This window comes from Musca vetustissima, unplaced genomic scaffold (genome assembly GCF_032173495.1).
Source record: "Musca vetustissima isolate MV318-11 ecotype Yass unplaced genomic scaffold, APGP_CSIRO_Mvet_v1 utg72647, whole genome shotgun sequence".
NCBI classification, from domain to species: domain Eukaryota; kingdom Metazoa; phylum Arthropoda; class Insecta; order Diptera; family Muscidae; genus Musca; species Musca vetustissima.
Window position 1 is genome coordinate 1 of NW_026875853.1, and position 18,482 is coordinate 18,482.

General features: G+C 34.0%; 1 protein-coding gene across 1 annotated transcript; it reads left to right on the top strand.

Annotated features, from left to right (window-relative positions):
• Window positions 1–6,746: 6,746 nt before the first annotated feature.
• Window positions 6,747–8,410, top strand: LOC133338351 (uncharacterized). Its single transcript, XM_061546528.1, has 3 exons — window positions 6,747–7,208; window positions 7,274–7,612; window positions 8,369–8,410. The coding sequence occupies exons 1-3, from the start codon at window positions 6,747–6,749 to the stop codon at window positions 8,408–8,410; spliced, it is 843 nt and encodes a 280-aa protein (XP_061402512.1).
• The last annotated feature ends 10,072 nt before the right edge of the window (window positions 8,411–18,482 follow it).

Consider the following 18,482-nt stretch of genomic DNA (forward strand, 5'->3'; position numbering starts at 1 on the left):
TCAGATATTATTCAGTAACCCATTAACACATTAGAGGGAGAAATATCGCGCTGATGGCTTTGAAATTTTTCATGAAGTTCCAGTTATGGTCAAGAACAACGCCTATAATTTTCGGTGATGATCAGAATAAAATTTTGGGATGAAATGGACCGAAAACATAATTTTTTGTGTGTTTTCGAGTAGAGTATAATCCGAAAATCACAACACAACCCACCGTGAAGGTAATCTGGACAAGTAATTAGAAGGACTGTACTGAATATTCGAAAAAAGTAAGGAAGAGGTGTTGTTAACCTCTAATCGGACAAGAGGGGGCAAATATCACGAAATATTACTCAGACTCGGAATAAACATCTTCAGAAAGTTAGAGTTCGTGGTAGTTGTGTAGGGTATCGCATGGTCGGCCCCGTCCGACTATACTGCTCCGCTCACTGGTTTAAAATTAGTTTTTTCAAGTAGCCAACCAGTAGGCGTGGATTTTTTAAAATTAGTTTTTTCAAGTAGCCAACCAGTAGGCGTGGATTTTTTAAAATTAGTTTTTTCAAGTAGCCAACCAGTAGGCGTGGATTTTTTAAAATTAGTTTTTTTCAAGTAGCCAACCAGTAGGCGTGGATTTTTTAAAATTAGTTTTTTTCAAGTAGCCAACCGGTAGGCGTGGATTTTTTAAAATTATTTTTTTCAAGTAGCCAACCGGTAGGCGTGGATTTTTTATAATTAGTTTTTTCAAGTAGCCAACCAGTAGGCGTGGATTTTTTAAAATTAGTTTTTTTCAAGTAGCCAACCAGTAGGCGTGGATTTTTTAAAATTAGTTTTTTTCAAGTAGCCAACCAGTAGGCGTGGATTTTTTAAAATTAGTTTTTTTCAAGTAGCCAACCGGTAGGCGTGGATTTTTTTAAAATTATTTTTTTCAAGTAGCCAAACAGAAGGCGTGGATTTTTTAAAATTATTTCTTTCAAGTAGCCAAACAGAAGGCGTGGATTTTTTAAAATTATTTTTTTCAAGTAGCCAAACAGAAGGCGTGGATTTTTTAAAATTATTTTTTTCAAGTAGCCAACCAGCAGGCGTGGATTTTTTAAAATTATTTCTTTCAAGTAGCCAAACAGAAGGCGTGGATTTTTTAAAATTATTTCTTTCAAGTAGCCAAACAGAAGGCGTGGATTTTTTAAAATTATTTTTTTCAAGTAGCAAAACAGAAGGCGTGGATTTTTTAAAATTATTTTTTTCAAGTAGCCAAACAGAAGGCGTGGATTTTTTAAAATTAGTTTTTTCAAGTAGCCAACCAGTAGGCGTGGATTTTTTAAAATTAGTTTTTTCAAGTAGCCAACCAGTAGGAGTGGATTTTTTAAAATTAGTTTTTTCAAGTAGCCAACCAGTAGGCGTGGATTTTTTAAAATTAGTTTTTTCAAGTAGCCAACCAGTAGGCGTGGGTTTTTTAAAATTAGTTTTTTCAAGTAGCCAACCAGTAGGCGTGGATTTTTTAAAATTAGTTTTTTCAAGTAGCCAACCAGTAGGCGTGGATTTTTTAAAATTAGTTTTTTCAAGTAGCCAACCAGTAGGCGTGGATTTTTTAAAATTAGTTTTTTCAAGTAGCCAACCAGTAGGCGTGGATTTTTTAAAATTAGTTTTTTCAAGTAGCCAACCAGTAGGCGTGGATTTTTTAAAATTAGTTTTTTCAAGTAGCTAACCAGTAGGCGTGGATTTTTTAAAATTAGTTTTTTCAAGTAGCCAACCAGTAGGCGTGGATTTTTTAAAATTAGTTTTTTCAAGTAGCCAACCAGTAGGCGTGGATTTTTTAAAATTAGTTTTTTTCAAGTAGCCAACCAGTAGGCGTGGATTTTTTAAAATTAGTTTTTTTCAAGTAGCCAACCGGTAGGCGTGGATTTTTTAAAATTATTTTTTTCAAGTAGCCAACCGGTAGGCGTGGATTTTTTAAAATTAGTTTTTTCAAGTAGCCAACCAGTAGGCGTGGATTTTTTAAAATTAGTTTTTTTCAAGTAGCCAACCAGTAGGCGTGGATTTTTTAAAATTATTTTTTTTCAAGTAGCCAACCAGTAGGCGTGGATTTTTTAAAATTAGTTTTTTTCAAGTAGCCAACCGGTAGGCGTGGATTTTTTAAAATTATTTTTTTTCAAGTAGCCAACCAGTAGGCGTGGATTTTTTAAAATTAGTTTTTTTCAAGTAGCCAACCGGTAGGCGTGGATTTTTTAAAATTATTTTTTTCAAGTAGCCAAACAGAAGCCGTGGATTTTTTTAAAATTATTTTTTTCAAGTAGCCAAGCAGAAGGCGTGGATTTTTTAAAATTATTTATTTCAAGTAGCCAAACAGAAGGCGTGGATTTTTTAAAATTATTTTTTTCCAGTAGCCAACCAGTAGGCGTGGATTTTTTAAAATTATTTTTTTCAAGTAGCCAAACAGAAGCCGTGGATTTTTTTAAAATTATTTTTTTCAAGTAGCCAAACAGAAGGCGTGGATTTTTTAAAATTATTTTTTTCAAGTAGCCAAACAGAAGGCGTGGATTTTTTAAAATTATTTTTTTCAAGTAGCCAACCAGTAGGCGTGGATTTTTTAAAATTATTTTTTTCAAGTAGCCAACCAGTAGGCGTGGATTTTTTAAAATTATTTTTTTCAAGAGACTATTAGTAGGCGTGGATTTTTTAAAATTATTTTTTTCAAGTAGCCAAACAGAAGGCGTGGATTTTTTAAAATTATTTTTTTCAAGTAGCCAAACAGAAGGCGTGGATTTTTTAAAATTATTTTTTTCAAGTAGCCAAACAGAAGGCGTGAATTTTTTAAAATTATTTTTTTCAAGTAGCCAAACAGAAGGCGTGGATTTTTTAAAATTATTTTTTTCAAGTAGCCAAACAGAAGGCGTGGATTTTTTAAAATTATTTTTTTCAAGTAGCCAAACAGAAGGCGTGGATTTTTTAAAATTATTTTTTTCAAGTAGCCAAACAGAAGGCGTGGATTTTTTAAAATTATTTTTTTCAAGTAGCCAAACAGAAGGCGTGGATTTTTTAAAATTATTTTTTTCAAGTAGCCAAACAGAAGGCGTGGATTTTTTAAAATTATTTTTTTCAAGTAGCCAAACAGAAGGCGTGGATTTTTTAAAATTATTTTTTTCAAGTAGCCAAACAGAAGGCGTGGATTTTTTAAAATTATTTTTTTCAAGTAGCCAAACAGAAGGCGTGGATTTTTTAAAATTATTTTTTTCAAGTAGCCAAACAGAAGGCGTGGATTTTTTAAAATTATTTTTTTCAAGTAGCCAAACAGAAGGCGTGGATTTTTTAAAATTATTTTTTTCAAGTAGCCAAACAGAAGGCGTGGATTTTTTAAAATTATTTTTTTCAAGTAGCCAAACAGAAGGCGTGGATTTTTTAAAATTATTTTTTTCAAGTAGCCAAACAGAAGGCGTGGATTTTTTAAAATTATTTTTTTCAAGTAGCCAAACAGAAGGCGTGGATTTTTTAAAATTATTTTTTTTAAGTAGCCAAACAGAAGGCGTGGATTTTTTAAAATTATTTTTTTCAAGTAGCCAACGTGGATTTTTTAAAATTATTTTTTTCAAATAGCCAACCAGAAGGCGTAGATTTTTAAAATTATTTTTTTCAAGTAACCAACCAGAAGGCTTGGATTTTTTTAAATTATTTTTTTCAAGTAACCAACCAGAAGGCGTAGATTTTTTAAATTTATTTTTTTCAAGTAGCCAAACAGAAGGCGTGGATTTTTTAAAATTATTTTTTTCAAGTAGGCGTGGATTTTTTAAAATTAGTTTTTTCAAGTAGGCGTGGATTTTTTAAAATTAGTTTTTTCAAGTAGGCGTGGATTTTTTAAAATTAGTTTTTTCAAGTAGGCGTGGATTTTTTAAAATTAGTTTTTTCAAGTAGGCGTGGATTTTTTAAAATTAGTTTTTTCAAGTAGGCGTGGATTTTTTAAAATTAGTTTTTTCAAGTAGGCGTGGATTTTTTAAAATTAGTTTTTTCAAGTAGGCGTGGATTTTTTAAAATTAGTTTTTTTCAAGTAGGCGTGGATTTTTTAAAATTAGTTTTTTAAAGTAGGCGTGGATTTTTTAAAATTAGTTTTTTCAAGTAGGCGTGGATTTTTTAAAATTAGTTTTTTCAAGTAGGCGTGGATTTTTTAAAATTAGTTTTTTCAAGTAGGCGTGGATTTTTTAAAATTAGTTTTTTCAAGTAGGCGTGGATTTTTTAAAATTATTTTTTTCAATTAGCCAAAGTAGGCGTGGATTTTTTAAAAATATTTTTTTAAGCACCAACAAGTAGGCGTGGATTTTTTAAAATTAGTTTTTTCAAGTAGGCGTGGATTTTTTAAAATTAGTTTTTTCAAGTAGGCGTGGATTTTTTAAAATTAGTTTTTTCAAGTAGGCGTGGATTTTTTAAAATTAGTTTTTTCAAGTAGGCGTGGATTTTTTAAAATTAGTTTTTTCAAGTAGGCGTGGATTTTTTAAAATTAGTTTTTTCAAGTAGGCGTGGATTTTTTAAAATTAGTTTTTTCAAGTAGGCGTGGATTTTTTAAAATTAGTTTTTTCAAGTAGGCGTGGATTTTTTAAAATTAGTTTTTTCAAGTAGGCGTGGATTTTTTAAAATTAGTTTTTTCAAGTAGGCGTGGATTTTTTAAAATTAGTTTTTTCAAGTAGGCGTGGATTTTTTAAAATTAGTTTTTTCAAGTAGGCGTGGATTTTTTAAAATTAGTTTTTTCAAGTAGGCGTGGATTTTTTAAAATTAGTTTTTTCAAGTAGGCGTGGATTTTTTAAAATTAGTTTTTTCAAGTAGGCGTGGATTTTTTAAAATTAGTTTTTTCAAGTAGGCGTGGATTTTTTAAAATTAGTTTTTTCAAGTAGGCGTGGATTTTTTAAAATTAGTTTTTTCAAGTAGGCGTGGATTTTTTAAAATTAGTTTTTTCAAGTAGGCGTGGATTTTTTAAAATTAGTTTTTTCAAGTAGGCGTGGATTTTTTAAAATTAGTTTTTTCAAGTAGGCGTGGATTTTTTAAAATTAGTTTTTTCAAGTAGGCGTGGATTTTTTAAAATTAGTTTTTTCAAGTAGGCGTGGATTTTTTAAAATTAGTTTTTTCAAGTAGGCGTGGATTTTTTAAAATTAGTTTTTTCAAGTAGGCGTGGATTTTTTAAAATTAGTTTTTTTCAAGTAGCCAACCAGTAGGCGTGGATTTTTTAAAATTAGTTTTTTCAAGTAGCCAACCAGTAGGTGTGGATTTTTTAAAATTAGTTTTTTCAAGTAGCCAACCAGTAGGTGTGGATTTTTTAAAATTAGTTTTTTCAAGTAGCCAACCAAAAAAAGAAAACGAGTTTGACCCCTGGCTCCTTTTGAGAATATGCATAGAATCGCTTTATGAGTCGATTTATGCATGTCCGTCTTTCCGTCCGCCCGTATGTCCAATTGTAAACAAAGTACAGGTCGCATTTATCTTCCCAATTGGATGAATTTGGAACAGTTAATTTGTTTGGCCCAAAAACAACCCCTATTGAAATTAGGAAAAATCGGTTCATACTTACATATAGCTTCCATATATAGATTCGTCCGATTTTAAGTAAGTGGTGCACCAAATACACAAAGTTAAGCCGATTGCCACAAAACTTTGCGCAATGTACAGAAGTTACTATAACATAACGTGAGTCAAGTTTCGCTGAAATCGGTTCAGGTTTAGATATAGCACAAAGACCCAAAGTAAGACCGATTGCCACAAAATTTTGCATAACGAACTGAAGGTAGTATAAACTAACCTGTGGCAAGTCTCGTAAAAATCCTCCTCAAAATTGAGCATAAAATGACATAATTGCGTTTCCTTGAAATGCAGACATAGCCCATATTTATTTTCGACCGACTTCATATTAATTGTGTTCCAAATAATCAACGGGTGTCCGATTGAGAATAAAATCGATTTACATAAGTTTGCACCTTTGTAAACAAACGACTCTATCTGTCCAAATGGACAATTAAATTCATCCAATTTCATGTTAATGGTCCTTCAAAAACGCGACGTCTGTTAGGATGCATCTATTGAATATACCCAAAGCGGTGGTCATATAACCGACAGACTTTACTACTTTTTATACTGTTTTTTTTTTGCGAATTAATATTTAAAGAGCTGTAAAATACCCAACGCAAAATTTATTTAATAGCTTGGAAAATAATCTATTTAATACAAATATATTTTTCTTCTCATTTGTTTACATAGTTTACAAAATTCACATTCCCTTTTCAATAACACACCTCTCATGCCACTTAATTTTTATGTGCAGACTATTAAATTAATTTCCAATAATATACTCGGAAATAGCCTCAACTAAATACAAAATGAATGCAAGTCTACGAAGAAAAATCCCATAACATAAGCTTATCAGTTTAGGAAATAATGCGTACAAATTTGCAATCAAGGAGTGGAACTAAACTCTTATCGCTATTATAAAGCGCAACTTATTCTATGCAACTGAACTTGATCTTGAAATCGTTGACTATAAAACGGATTGTAATGTCGGCAATCATAATTATTTCAATAAGTATATTTCGCCAAGAAAATAGTATTGAAGAAAGAAAATATAAATATTAAAAATAAACAAAATGCAATTTTTATTTGTGAATATTTTATTAAGTGCCATCGTCCTGGCAGGATTTACATGGGGAGTAGAGGTAAGTAAAATAAAATTCGGCTGTTGTTTTCTTTAAAGAGGATATTCTTTACTGTAGAGTAATACTGTTGTTGTAATGCCGGAGGCTATGTATGCGAACTCAAATCCCGGTGCCAAAGTGGAAAATTATGTCCTACAACATCAACGTCAATTTGAAGATCACATTAAGGATTTAGATGATCAACTGGAGGATATGCGTAGTAATTTCAATATGCGTTTAGATGTTGTGGAATATTACAATGTCGTGGTGGATGTGAAGCTGGGGGAGTTACAAAATAAATTGGATCCCATGGAAATGTTGGGTGATGTCAATGATTATTGTGTAGAAAAGTATCGTGGTAAAATACCGGCGGAGGGTACAATTAAGGAATCGTTGAAAACATGCATTAACAAGGCTAAGACTTCATTTGCACCGCTGCTGACCAGCCCTGAGAATACACTGAAAAATATTAAAAATCACTACAACAATCAATTCACCAATGCCATGAAGGAATGCAAAAGGAAATTTGAGAAAAATGAATCGAAATATCAAAATTGTGCTGCAACAGGGGTGAGTTTGAAAAAAAGGTCGATTGTTTAAATTCCTTTTCATCATATTTGTTCCTCTAATTGCAGATTAAAACAACCAGCAATTATTTCACCACCAATACCAACACCTTCCTCAATCAGATGACCACCGTGGAGTGTAATGCCAACACAAAAATAGATGAAGCTTTCGATTGTTATTCATCGAATGTCTATCAGACTTTTACATCAATTGGTGAGGTGACGGGTCTCATAGAGAATTGTGTTGCCGGACATGAATTTTGCCCGCCATGTAACAATGAAGATTTAGAAGCAGTCAAGGGACGCTGCCCATACCAAATGGCATGGCATTTGGCTGATGATGACTTGACGGGTGATAAAATTGTTAATCCCTTTAAGGGTATCAATAGTACGACGCCATGTTTACAGGTTAATTTTATAACTAAAAATTTTGGTGTTAAATTGAATTAAATTTTTTTTAAATGGATTTGAAATTTTTATGAAATTGTTTCAATAAAAAGTTGTTATTTTTGGAAAAAAAATTTTATTCATAAGATTCAAAATTGTGTATCGAATAGAATAGCAAAGGCAAACATAAATTTAATCGGTCAACAAAACCCGATACAAAATCGTATTTATTATATAAATATCCGATTCAGTAATGTAGGTATCCGGATCTAAACACGCTCAAATAAATGTTATTAACGGGTTAAGCATAATGAAATCAATTTTTTAATATTTCAGACTAATCCGACAATTCCTAATAATATACTATTTATAGGAAATTTATTAGTGTGTAAGTAATAAGGTTTTCCGAATAAGGTTCGGATATAATTGAGAAATATGCATATCGATCTCGTGTGTTAGAGTGTCCAAAATCTTATGAGCAATATTGTAACGACAAGTTTCCTCCGATTGCTGGGATATGCTTGCGGCGGTAGGGTTCGTCACAAAAAAAATTTATATTGAAGTGACCGAGAGTGAAAAGATGTAGTTTTAGTCTTCAAATTCAGAATACTTCGCTTTATTTAGAAAATTAAAGTGACATACAAATTCCATATAATTAAATTCTTAAAATATTCAACATCTGGTTGGGTTCCAAGCACGACGGCTTTTTATTTCGGTTGGTTTATAATCACTTTTCTTTGAATAATGGACGATGGGTCTCTATTTCGTTTTTTTTAGAGACCACTGTCGGATCTTTATTTCGGTTTGGTTAATCACTAATAATTATAAATCACTTTCTTTCTCCACTGTTGATTTCTCTTAGCCTCGGAAATTTCGTGCCGACCCCGTGGCTTCTCTTCTAACGGGAACTAGTTTACGAACAAGGTTAACGGAAACATGTTCACATGTATTTTGTTTGCGCTTAAAATTAAAATAAATAAGGACGAAAAGAGGGCACAAGGATTTACTAAATATTCCTCATTCGATCCGACTTATAACATGTCATCTCAAAAATAACCTGCAATAGCCCCAACGAAAGACATAAGGTATTTTCCACCCAAATCTTGTTGGAAGGTGTTGTCCGATTACTGACATTTTTCATTTAGGCAAATAAAAAATGGACTGGCGTAAGTAAATCAGATAATTACGCCCTGTATTATAGCTCTTATGAAACGAGACATGAATTTGGCTGCGAATTTATGGTTAACGGGAGAAAAAAGACCTCGTCTCCATATTCACTCCAGTAGATGAGCGAAATGCTATAATCCGTATAAAAGTGAAGTTCTTCTACATCAGTCTTATTTGCGCCCATGCTCCGACCGATGGTAAAGATGAACAGACCAAAGACATATTTTACGAGCGCCTAGAAACTGCTTATAGCCGTTGCCCTGGCCATGACATTAAAATTGTGCTAGGAGATTTTAATACAAAAATCGGAAGGGAAAATATCATTGGCCCCACCATTGGAAAATTCAGCCTCCATGAAGAAACATCAGACAACGGCATGAGGTTGATTGACTTCGCGGCAGCTGAAAACATGGTAGTTAGCAGCACCAGATTCAAGCATCTCGATATAGACAAGGCCATTCGGATTTCTCCCGATCGAACAACGAGAAATCAAATCGATCATGTTGTAATAGACGGAAGGTATTCAACCAGTGTTTTAGATGTCCGATCGATCCGAGGAGCGAATATCGATACGGACCATTACCTTGTGGCAGCCAAGATACGCACCCCTCTTAATGTAGCAGCAAAGGTGCGATCTAACACAACACGGAAACTCGACGTCGAAAAGCTACAAACACAACATATAGCAGAGGCCTACTCCGCTCAACTTACCCAACTGCTTGATGAAAGCACCCCTTGTCTCGATAATAATATTGAAGCACAGTGGCAGAGAATTGCCCACTCCCTACAAACTGCAGCAAAAGCAACACTTGGGTACCAAATACCACCATCAAGAAATCCGTGGTACGATCAGGAGTGTCGTAATGCTACTGATATGAAAAACGCAGCGTATAGGGCAACCCTGCGGACAGTAGCAACATGTAATGCGATGGAGAACTATCGGGAGAAAAGGAGGGAGGAGAAACGTATTTTCAGAAAAAAGAAGTAAGAACAAGAAAAACGTGAGCGTGAGCAAATCGTGATGTACAGGAGTCAGAATGAAGTCCGAAAATTCTACCAACGGGTAAAACACCAAACTGAAGGCTTTGGTGCAGGCACATCCTCCTGTAGAGATGAAGAAGGAAACCTGGTGACAGATACAGACAGCGTGCTGAGGATCTGGAAGGAGCATTTTGAAAAAAAACTTCTGGTATCAAATAGTAGCGGTGAAGAGGATACCCCAGAACCAATAATAGATGACGGTATAGAGTGTATACCACCTAGCCAAGATGAACTCAGAATAGCAATCAATCGGCTGAGGAATAATAAAGCAGCAGGTGCTGATGGGTTACAAGCCGAACTATTCAAGACTAGTGGTCAGATGCTGGTACGGAGCATGTACTAGCTGATTAGTACAATGTATTATGCATGTCCAATGATTGCAACCTCGGCATCCTGATTGGAACCTCAGCATTGGAACCTCATCTCGTGCACAAAAAAGGAGACAAGACAATATGTGCCAACAATAGAGGAATAAGTCTCCTTCCCATCGCATATAAAGTGCTATCCAGCGTACTGTGTGAATGACTGAAGTCAATGGTCAATGACATTATTGGACCATACCAATGCGGCTTCAGACTAAGCATATTCATCATTGGCCAGATTTTCACACTGAGCCAAATCCTGGAAAAACCCCACGAAAAACACATCGACACATTCCACCTATTCGTCGACTATAAAGCCGCATTCGACAGCCCTATTGCCCATTTAAAGGTGTTTAAAGCCATTTCAGCGTTCGGCATTCCTGAAAAATTAATACGGCTATGCAGGATAACTTTGAGTGGCTCAAGGTCAGCAGATAAAGTCGGAAAGGACCTCTCAGTCAATTCCGAACGAGGAGTCAGACAAGGTGACAGTTTGTCGTGTGACCTGGAAAAGGTCATACGAGAGGCAAAAGTGAACAGAAATGGCACTCTGTACACCAAACAACACATGTTACTCACCTTTAAAAAATTGAGAAGAAGTCTGCCTAAGTGGGTTTGGCAGTAAACGGCGAGAAGACCAAGCTGATGGTATCAACGCGCAAGACGTCCAGTAGACTCGGGCCAACTGTGGAACTTGAGAACTACAGCTTCGAAGTAGTCAAAGATTTATATACCTTGGTACCGCCATAAATAAAACTAATGATATCAGTTTTGAAATTTGGAGAAGGATAGTGATGGCCAACCGGTGTTCAAAATACTTTGAACAGATTTTTGTGTTACGGAAGAATTTATCGTTGGAGTGTTTTAAAATAAGAGTATAAAATCCCACATTTATGACGCACACGATGGAAAACTCTCCACAGATCAAATTCTACTATTAGAACAAATAGTTTATTGATAAGTAATTTGTGTTTGAGATTAGGCTAAGCAAGAGCTGTTTAAGTAGAACCTAAGGATAAATATTTTAAAATAAAATTAGTGCCCTACAACCACTCAAATAGAACGGTCGGGAGCACTCTGTCGCAATAATTTTTTATACAGAGAAGTGCCTTACAATCACTCCACAAGAACGGTCGTGTATCGCCGTGTCTCATATATTTATTATACAGACGACCTGCGGCTGTCTGCATTTTTTACAACCGCTGCTACTATGGTCTGAGCAAACAACTCAAAAGCAAATCCACCTCCCGCCAGACCAAACTCACACTCTACAAGACGCTGATACTACCCGTGCTGTTATATGGATCTGAAGCATGGGTTCTTGCGCAAACAGATGAGGAAGCTCGTGGAGTGTTTGGGAGAAAAATTCTCCGAAAGATCTATGGGCCGATCTGGGTTGACGGTGAATATCGCCGTCAAATGAACCATTAGTTGTACCAGCTATTCTCGGACATCGACATTGTTAGACGATTTGAGCTGCAGCGACTACGTTGGCTAGGTCATGTTGTGAGAATGGATGAAGATGCCCTAGCCAAGAAGGCATATAAAAGCGAACCAGCTGATGGTTCACGCAGAAGGCGAAGGCCACGAATACAATGGAAAGACCAAGTGGAAGACAACATTGCAGAATATGGTCTTTCAAATTGGGAATCAAAATGGAAATCTCTTTTTAATCTCGGCTTATTGGAACGAAAGTTCTGCCGCAATCCAGTAAGTAATTTTTTAGGTAAATTTTTAATCATTGTTAATAACTTTATATATGTATATATATATATATATATATTTTATGTAATTTGTCTTCAGTCGACCTTCAAGAGCAAACAACTGGGAACATCGTAACGACCATAAAATGGATTGTACATTGTATCATTCTTAAGGTTAACCAAATACGATGGTATACGTTCAACGTTTTCACAATATGTTCCATTTTGATAGAAGATATTATTAGAGCCATGAATGCAGCTATCAATTTCTGACCTAACCTCAGCTAATGATGATAAAACCGTACGTTGAACATTAAAATTACAGTCTAAGGCCGATTGAATATAATCATTGGCGGAGCATGTTGCCGCCTTCAATTGTCTATTAAAGTTTCTTTGATTTGTTGCAGTATAGGTTTGGGCATTAGTAACCTGTAATAATGAAATAAATAATTGATTTTTTATTTCAAACAAAAAAATAAATGTTCAAAAACATTTACCACTTCAATGAGACAATGTTGTTAGTGTTAGTGTAGTCCACTGTCATCTTCGTGTCAGCAACTTTAGGTAGCCGATATTTATATTGGTCTACACATTTCCTATGACGATCGCCTAGCAATTGCAAATCATTTATGTTTTCGGTAGTTTGTTTTATACTAGCATACAGGAATTCCGATTGTACATCAATGGTGTTCAGACGTCCACGATAGACTTGTTCAAACAATTCCAATTTGTAGTTGTAATCCTTTAAAACGTCATTATGTTGACTTTTATTTATTGCAAGAAATGCATGAATTTGACTGGTGGCATTGTTCTGTAAAAAAAAATTAATAAAATACCTAACAATGGTCGAAACCATTTATGTGGGGCTATAGGCGTGGATTTTTAAAGAATATTTTCTCAACGTATATCCGAGCTATAGGCGTGGACGTTAAAGAATATTTTCTCAACGTATATTCGAGCTATAGGCTTGGATTTTTAAAGAATATTTTCTCAACCTATATCCGAGCTATAGGCGTGGATTTTTTAAAGAATATTTTCTCAACGTATATCCGAGCTATAGGCGTGGATTTTTAAAGAATATTTTCTCAACGTATATCCGAGCTATAGGCGTGGATTTTTAAAGAATATTTTCTCAACGTATATCCGAGCTATAGGCGTGGATTTTTAAAGAATATTTTCTCAACGATTATCAAGGCTATAAGGCGTGGATTTTTAAAGAATATTTTCTCAACGATTAGCAAGGCTATAAGGCGTGGATTTTTAAAGAATATTTTCTCAACGATTAGCAAGGCTATAAGGCGTGGATTTTTAAAGAATATTTTCTCAACGATTAGCAAGGCTATAAGGCGTGGATTTTTAAAGAATATTTTCTCAACGTATATCCGAGCTATAGGCGTGGATTATTAAAGAATATTTTCTCAACGTATATCCGAGCTACAGGCGTGGATTTTTAGAGAATATTTTCTCAACGTATATCCGAGCTATAGGCGTGGATTTTTAAAGTATATTTTCTCAACGTATATCCGAGCTATAGGCGTGGATTTTTAAAGAATATTTTCTCAACGTATATCCGAGCTATAGGCGTGGACTTTTAAGGAATTCACAGATTCGCTATTTTATTTTCAAATTGTTTTAAATTATATTTACCTGTGCCTTGGCAGTAGCCACGATAACCAAAACAGCTAATAGTTTTCCGTAAAACATTACTCCGAATTATTTATTGAAAAATGACTTTACTACTTTCCTTACTGGTTTTGATAGGGCCTTTCGATAGGAAAACCTTATCTGAATTCATATAAAACCGACAATAAGAACGAAATGGTGCACAGGGATTCGATGTAGAAGAATGATATGTTTTACAAAAAATATCCCCATTTCAAATAATACCACCAATAGCTGCAAACACTGGTATAACGATTATCTATCTTCTATATATAAAATAGAAAAAAATTGTTTGTTTGTATGTTACCGATAGACGCCAGAACCGCTGAACAGATCTTAATGAGATTTACACTGTATGTCGGGGCATGCCCTGAAAGTAACATAGGCTATATAAACTTTTAAAATTCCGCGTGGATGCGGAGTTATAACATCAATAGTAAGCATACCTCAAATTTTCTGAACATGTAATATGCGATTTTCTCAAGAACGGTTACATATAACGCCTTCAAAATGTATCTGTATATCGTAGGTGTGAATACACATTGTTCATAAAAATATGAGCAAGATAAGGTCGCTGGAAATGCACTATCCGTTACACTTAAATAATTTACATGTAGGTAATAAAAAATGTTTTGTTTCTAGACTCAAAAACCGTTGAACATATTTTACTGAGATTTTTACCGCACATCATGCCATCCGAGGGAAATAATATAGGCTATATAAACTTCCAAAATTTCGAGAGATATAAGCTCATTTTCTGAGCTTATATCTTAAGAAGGGTTACAGATTCCCACTTCAAAATTTGTCTGAGTAACTTGGTAGCAAATACGCATCATCCCTATAAAAATTGGCGTGGTACAATAGGGAAAAATGTACTCCTAACTGCATTTAATTAATCTAAATGTAGAAAATGGAAACTCTTTTGGTTGTTGACGCAAAAACCGCTAAATAGATTTTACTGAAATTTTCGCAGTAAGTCATGCCAATCCATGTAAGTAGATAGGCAAGATAAACTTCGAAAATTCCGCGATAATGAGGAATTATAGAATCAACAGTAATCATACCTCTGAACTAATATTCATTTTCTATGCATATATTTGAATATCTTAAATAAATCGGCTCATACAAATTTGTATGACACGCAGATAATTACATACTAATCATAAGTGACCAGGAGTTAACAAAATTGGTCCAAATCGATAATGTTCGACTCATTATTTTTGGTCCTTTTATGTATTATCAGTAATGATAAAAACCACCAGTTCAGCAATTCCGCTCATTTCTCCATTATCTACATATTGGAATAAAACTTGTGTAAAATGGAAAATTTTTGACATTCTAATTTTTACAATTTGTCAATTTGTGAAAAAAAAATTTGTTTTTTTTTAATTTTAAAAATTCAACCACCATTGAAGAAAAAGACTATGAACTCAATATGGGAGATATCCAAAAGAGAAATGGTGATTGTGGAATAAAAGTCCGAAATCTTTGGTGGCTTATCGTTTTAGTTGATATATTTCGAGGATGTATAGAGAAAAACGCCACAAATCCTATCTTCGGACTTTCTTAAGAATAACAATCCTATATCTAGGTTCGGTAAAAATATTATGATGTGATGTGAATTTTTCTTGGCTATGAAACAATTAAAAATGCACAACTCAAACTTAACAAGGTTCATACGTCAGGTATCTAAGCTATATTAATCGGAGTGAGAAATGGATCCAAATCATATCATGGGGAAATAGTTGAGAATACAGACATAAAAAATTGCTGTAAAATAAATGAAGGAAGAAGCGAAGCACCACGGTTCAGCATATCGAAATATACAGTGGCTCCATCGAATAATCGGACAAGTGGTTGTCAGATATAATAATGCTATACATTTCAAAAAAATTGTCTAAATGTGTAGTTTTTTCGCTTTTATTTACACATTACTTATATTTCTGAACAATACAAAAAGCAACAACTTTTCTAGTGATAACAGTAAATTTCGTCAGAAAAACAAAATTAACTCAATTTATTGTGTTCAACGCAAAATCGGACAAAGCAAAGTATCAATGTTAAAAAATGAAAAAATCGAGAAATTAATATTTAGTTGCATATCCTTTGTTGTCCAGAACGGCCTGTAAACGCTTCGGTATTGATTTGACCAAATTCTGGCATACCTCCGGCTCTATGGAGTTCCACGATTCCAGTAAAACCACCTTTAGCTGTACTAAGGAGTTAAATGTTTTTCCATACACTCTCCTAGCTAATTCTTCCCATAGATGCTCAATTACGTTAAGGTCTGAGCTCTGTGCTGGTGTTTGTATAAGTTTTGGGCAGTTATGGATCAACCAAAGCTTTGCAACACCTGATGTGTGCTTGGGATCGTTGTCTTGATAAAAGGCAAAGTTGTTCGCGATACCCAATTCGTCTGCACTTTGCTTTACATTTTGTTTTAAAATATTGAGGTAGACAAAATTGTCCATTTTACCATTAATAAAATGCAAATTGCTTACTCCCGCACTCGACATGCAGCCCCAAACCATAACAGAACCTCCTCCGTGCTTAACAGTGGATTTTGTATTCTTATGATTAAATTCAGCATTTGGCTTACGCCACACATACATCTTTCCATCTGACCCGTGCAAGTTAAATTTGCTTTCGTCAGTAAACAGAACCTTAATATAATGAAAACTATCAATGGAAATGTATTTTAAGATGATCTATCATCAAATTACCTGCTTCCAAAAATCTTCTGGTTTTAGTAAATACTCCTTTGTCCGATTATGCGATGGAGCCACTGTATATGGGGACTTTGGTACATCATATACATTAAATCGGACGAAAAAATATATAAAAGCTATATCTAAATCCGAACCGATTTTTCCTAATTTCAATAGGGTTCGTCCTTGAGCCAAATAATTGAGCTGTGCTAAATTTTATCCAAATCGGACCTGTACTTTGTTTAGAATTTAACATCAACAGACGGACGGAGAAAGTGATTCTATGCATATTCTCAAAAGGAACCGTAGGTCTATCTCATTTCCTTTTGCTTTTGCCAAACAAAGACATAATACCCTGTACCACATTGTGGTGAAGGGTATAAATACAAATGTCAAATATAGTTTCGCCTAAATCCAAATTTAGCACCACTTAGTACACATTAATATAAATTTCCCACATACACCAATCTTATTTCCAAACTTCAGTATTCCAGCTCATCGGTTCATCTAAATCCAAATTGTATTAAATTTAGTACCATTTAGTATATATAAGTACAAATGTCCATTACTATCTACAACATGCAATCCAATGGAAATTGTTTTGCCCAATTTTAAAATTCTAGCTATATCAGTTCATTATATCTCTTAATTCGAATTGTACCAAAGACATTTCCAAAACATCCTACACACCCAATCCAACACCCTAAGAGTGATATTAACTCCAAATTTTAAGATTCTGCTCCATCGGTACACATAAGTACGAATTTACACAATTAAACACTCCAAAAGTAATCATAATTCCACATTTCAGGATTCCTACTCTGTTGGTTCACCTAAATCCAAATTGTATCAACTATAGTACCGCACATACCTCAATTCTACACTCTAACAGTAATCTTTATTTCAATTTTCTTATATTCCAGCTCTAAATCCAAATTATATCATATTTAGTAGCATGTAGTACCCATATGTACAAATTTCCAAAAGTACATCCGATTGTTGGAGGGTAGGATTGGTGGTATAAATCCTACCCTCCAACAATCGGTTCACATAAATCCAAATTGTACAAAATTTAGTACAAAGTAGTAAAAATTACCAAAACTTTCTACAACCCCGAATCCTAACTCCAAATTTCTGGATTCCAGCTCTCTTTGTTCACCCAAAATTCTAATTGTACCAAATTCAGTACACGAATTTCCAAAACTACCAACATACCTCAATTGTAAAAAATATTCTATCGGTTCCATTCCTATAGAATATTTTCCTTTCGTAAACATAGGTACAAATTCCAAAACTAGCTACATATTGATATCCAGTACTTTATTCAAATCTCAGGATTCCAGCTCCATCCGATTCTCAAAATTCAAATTGTTCCAAATTTAGTACAGTTTAGTACATTTTATACATACTTATTAATGCAAACATGAATTTCTAACATAGCCTCAGCCAATGATGATAAAACCGTACTTTGAATATCAAAATTACAAACTAAGACCGATTGAATAAAGCGATTGGCCGAACATGTTGCCTCCTCCAATTCCCTATTAAAGGTTTTTTGACTATCTTCAGTCATGCTTTGAGCTTCAGTATCCTGCAATAATGAATTAAAACCAAAATTGAATTAAATTAAAAAAATAAATATTCAAAAACACCTACCACTTTAATAACACAATCGATGAAATTGTCACAATTTTCAACTTCCGCTTCATATTCAGAATCATAGTACTCCTGCAACCTATAGCGTGTCGATATTGGATTAGCAATAAAATTTGATAATGTATCATTAGCACCGGCATAACATTGTTCAATTTTCATTTTCGTGTCAGCAACATTGGGTATATATTGATCTACACATTCCCTATGAGGTTCGCTTAGCAATCGCAAAGCATTTATGTTTTCGGTAGCTTTTTTTGTACGAGCATACAGGAATTCCGATTGTATATCAATGATGTTCAGACGTCCACGATTAAGTTGTTCAAACAATTCCAATTTGTAGTTGTAATCATTTATAACTTCATTATGTTGACTTTTATTTATTGCAAGAAATGCTTGTATTTGACTGGTAACATTGTTCTGTAAAAATATAATTACAAAGTTAATAAAATACATAACCATGCTTAACTATGTCAAAACATAAAACAATATTGGAAATATTCTACGAAGAAGCGGTTTAACCACCAAAAACCCGAAATACAGGCACATCGATTGAAAAAGGGGTTGTGGGATTACATGGGACCACATTTTTTAA

Excerpts from the sequence above, each read along its gene's own strand:
- LOC133338351 (XM_061546528.1), top strand. The coding sequence starts at position 6,747 with ATGTATGCGAACTCAAATCCCGGTGCCAAAGTGGAAAATTATGTCCTA. Across the intron at positions 7,209-7,273 it reads AAAATTGTGCTGCAACAGGG|ATTAAAACAACCAGCAATTA; the intron begins GTGAGTTTGAAA and ends CTCTAATTGCAG. Across the intron at positions 7,613-8,368 it reads GTACGACGCCATGTTTACAG|AGACCACTGTCGGATCTTTA; the intron begins GTTAATTTTATA and ends CGTTTTTTTTAG.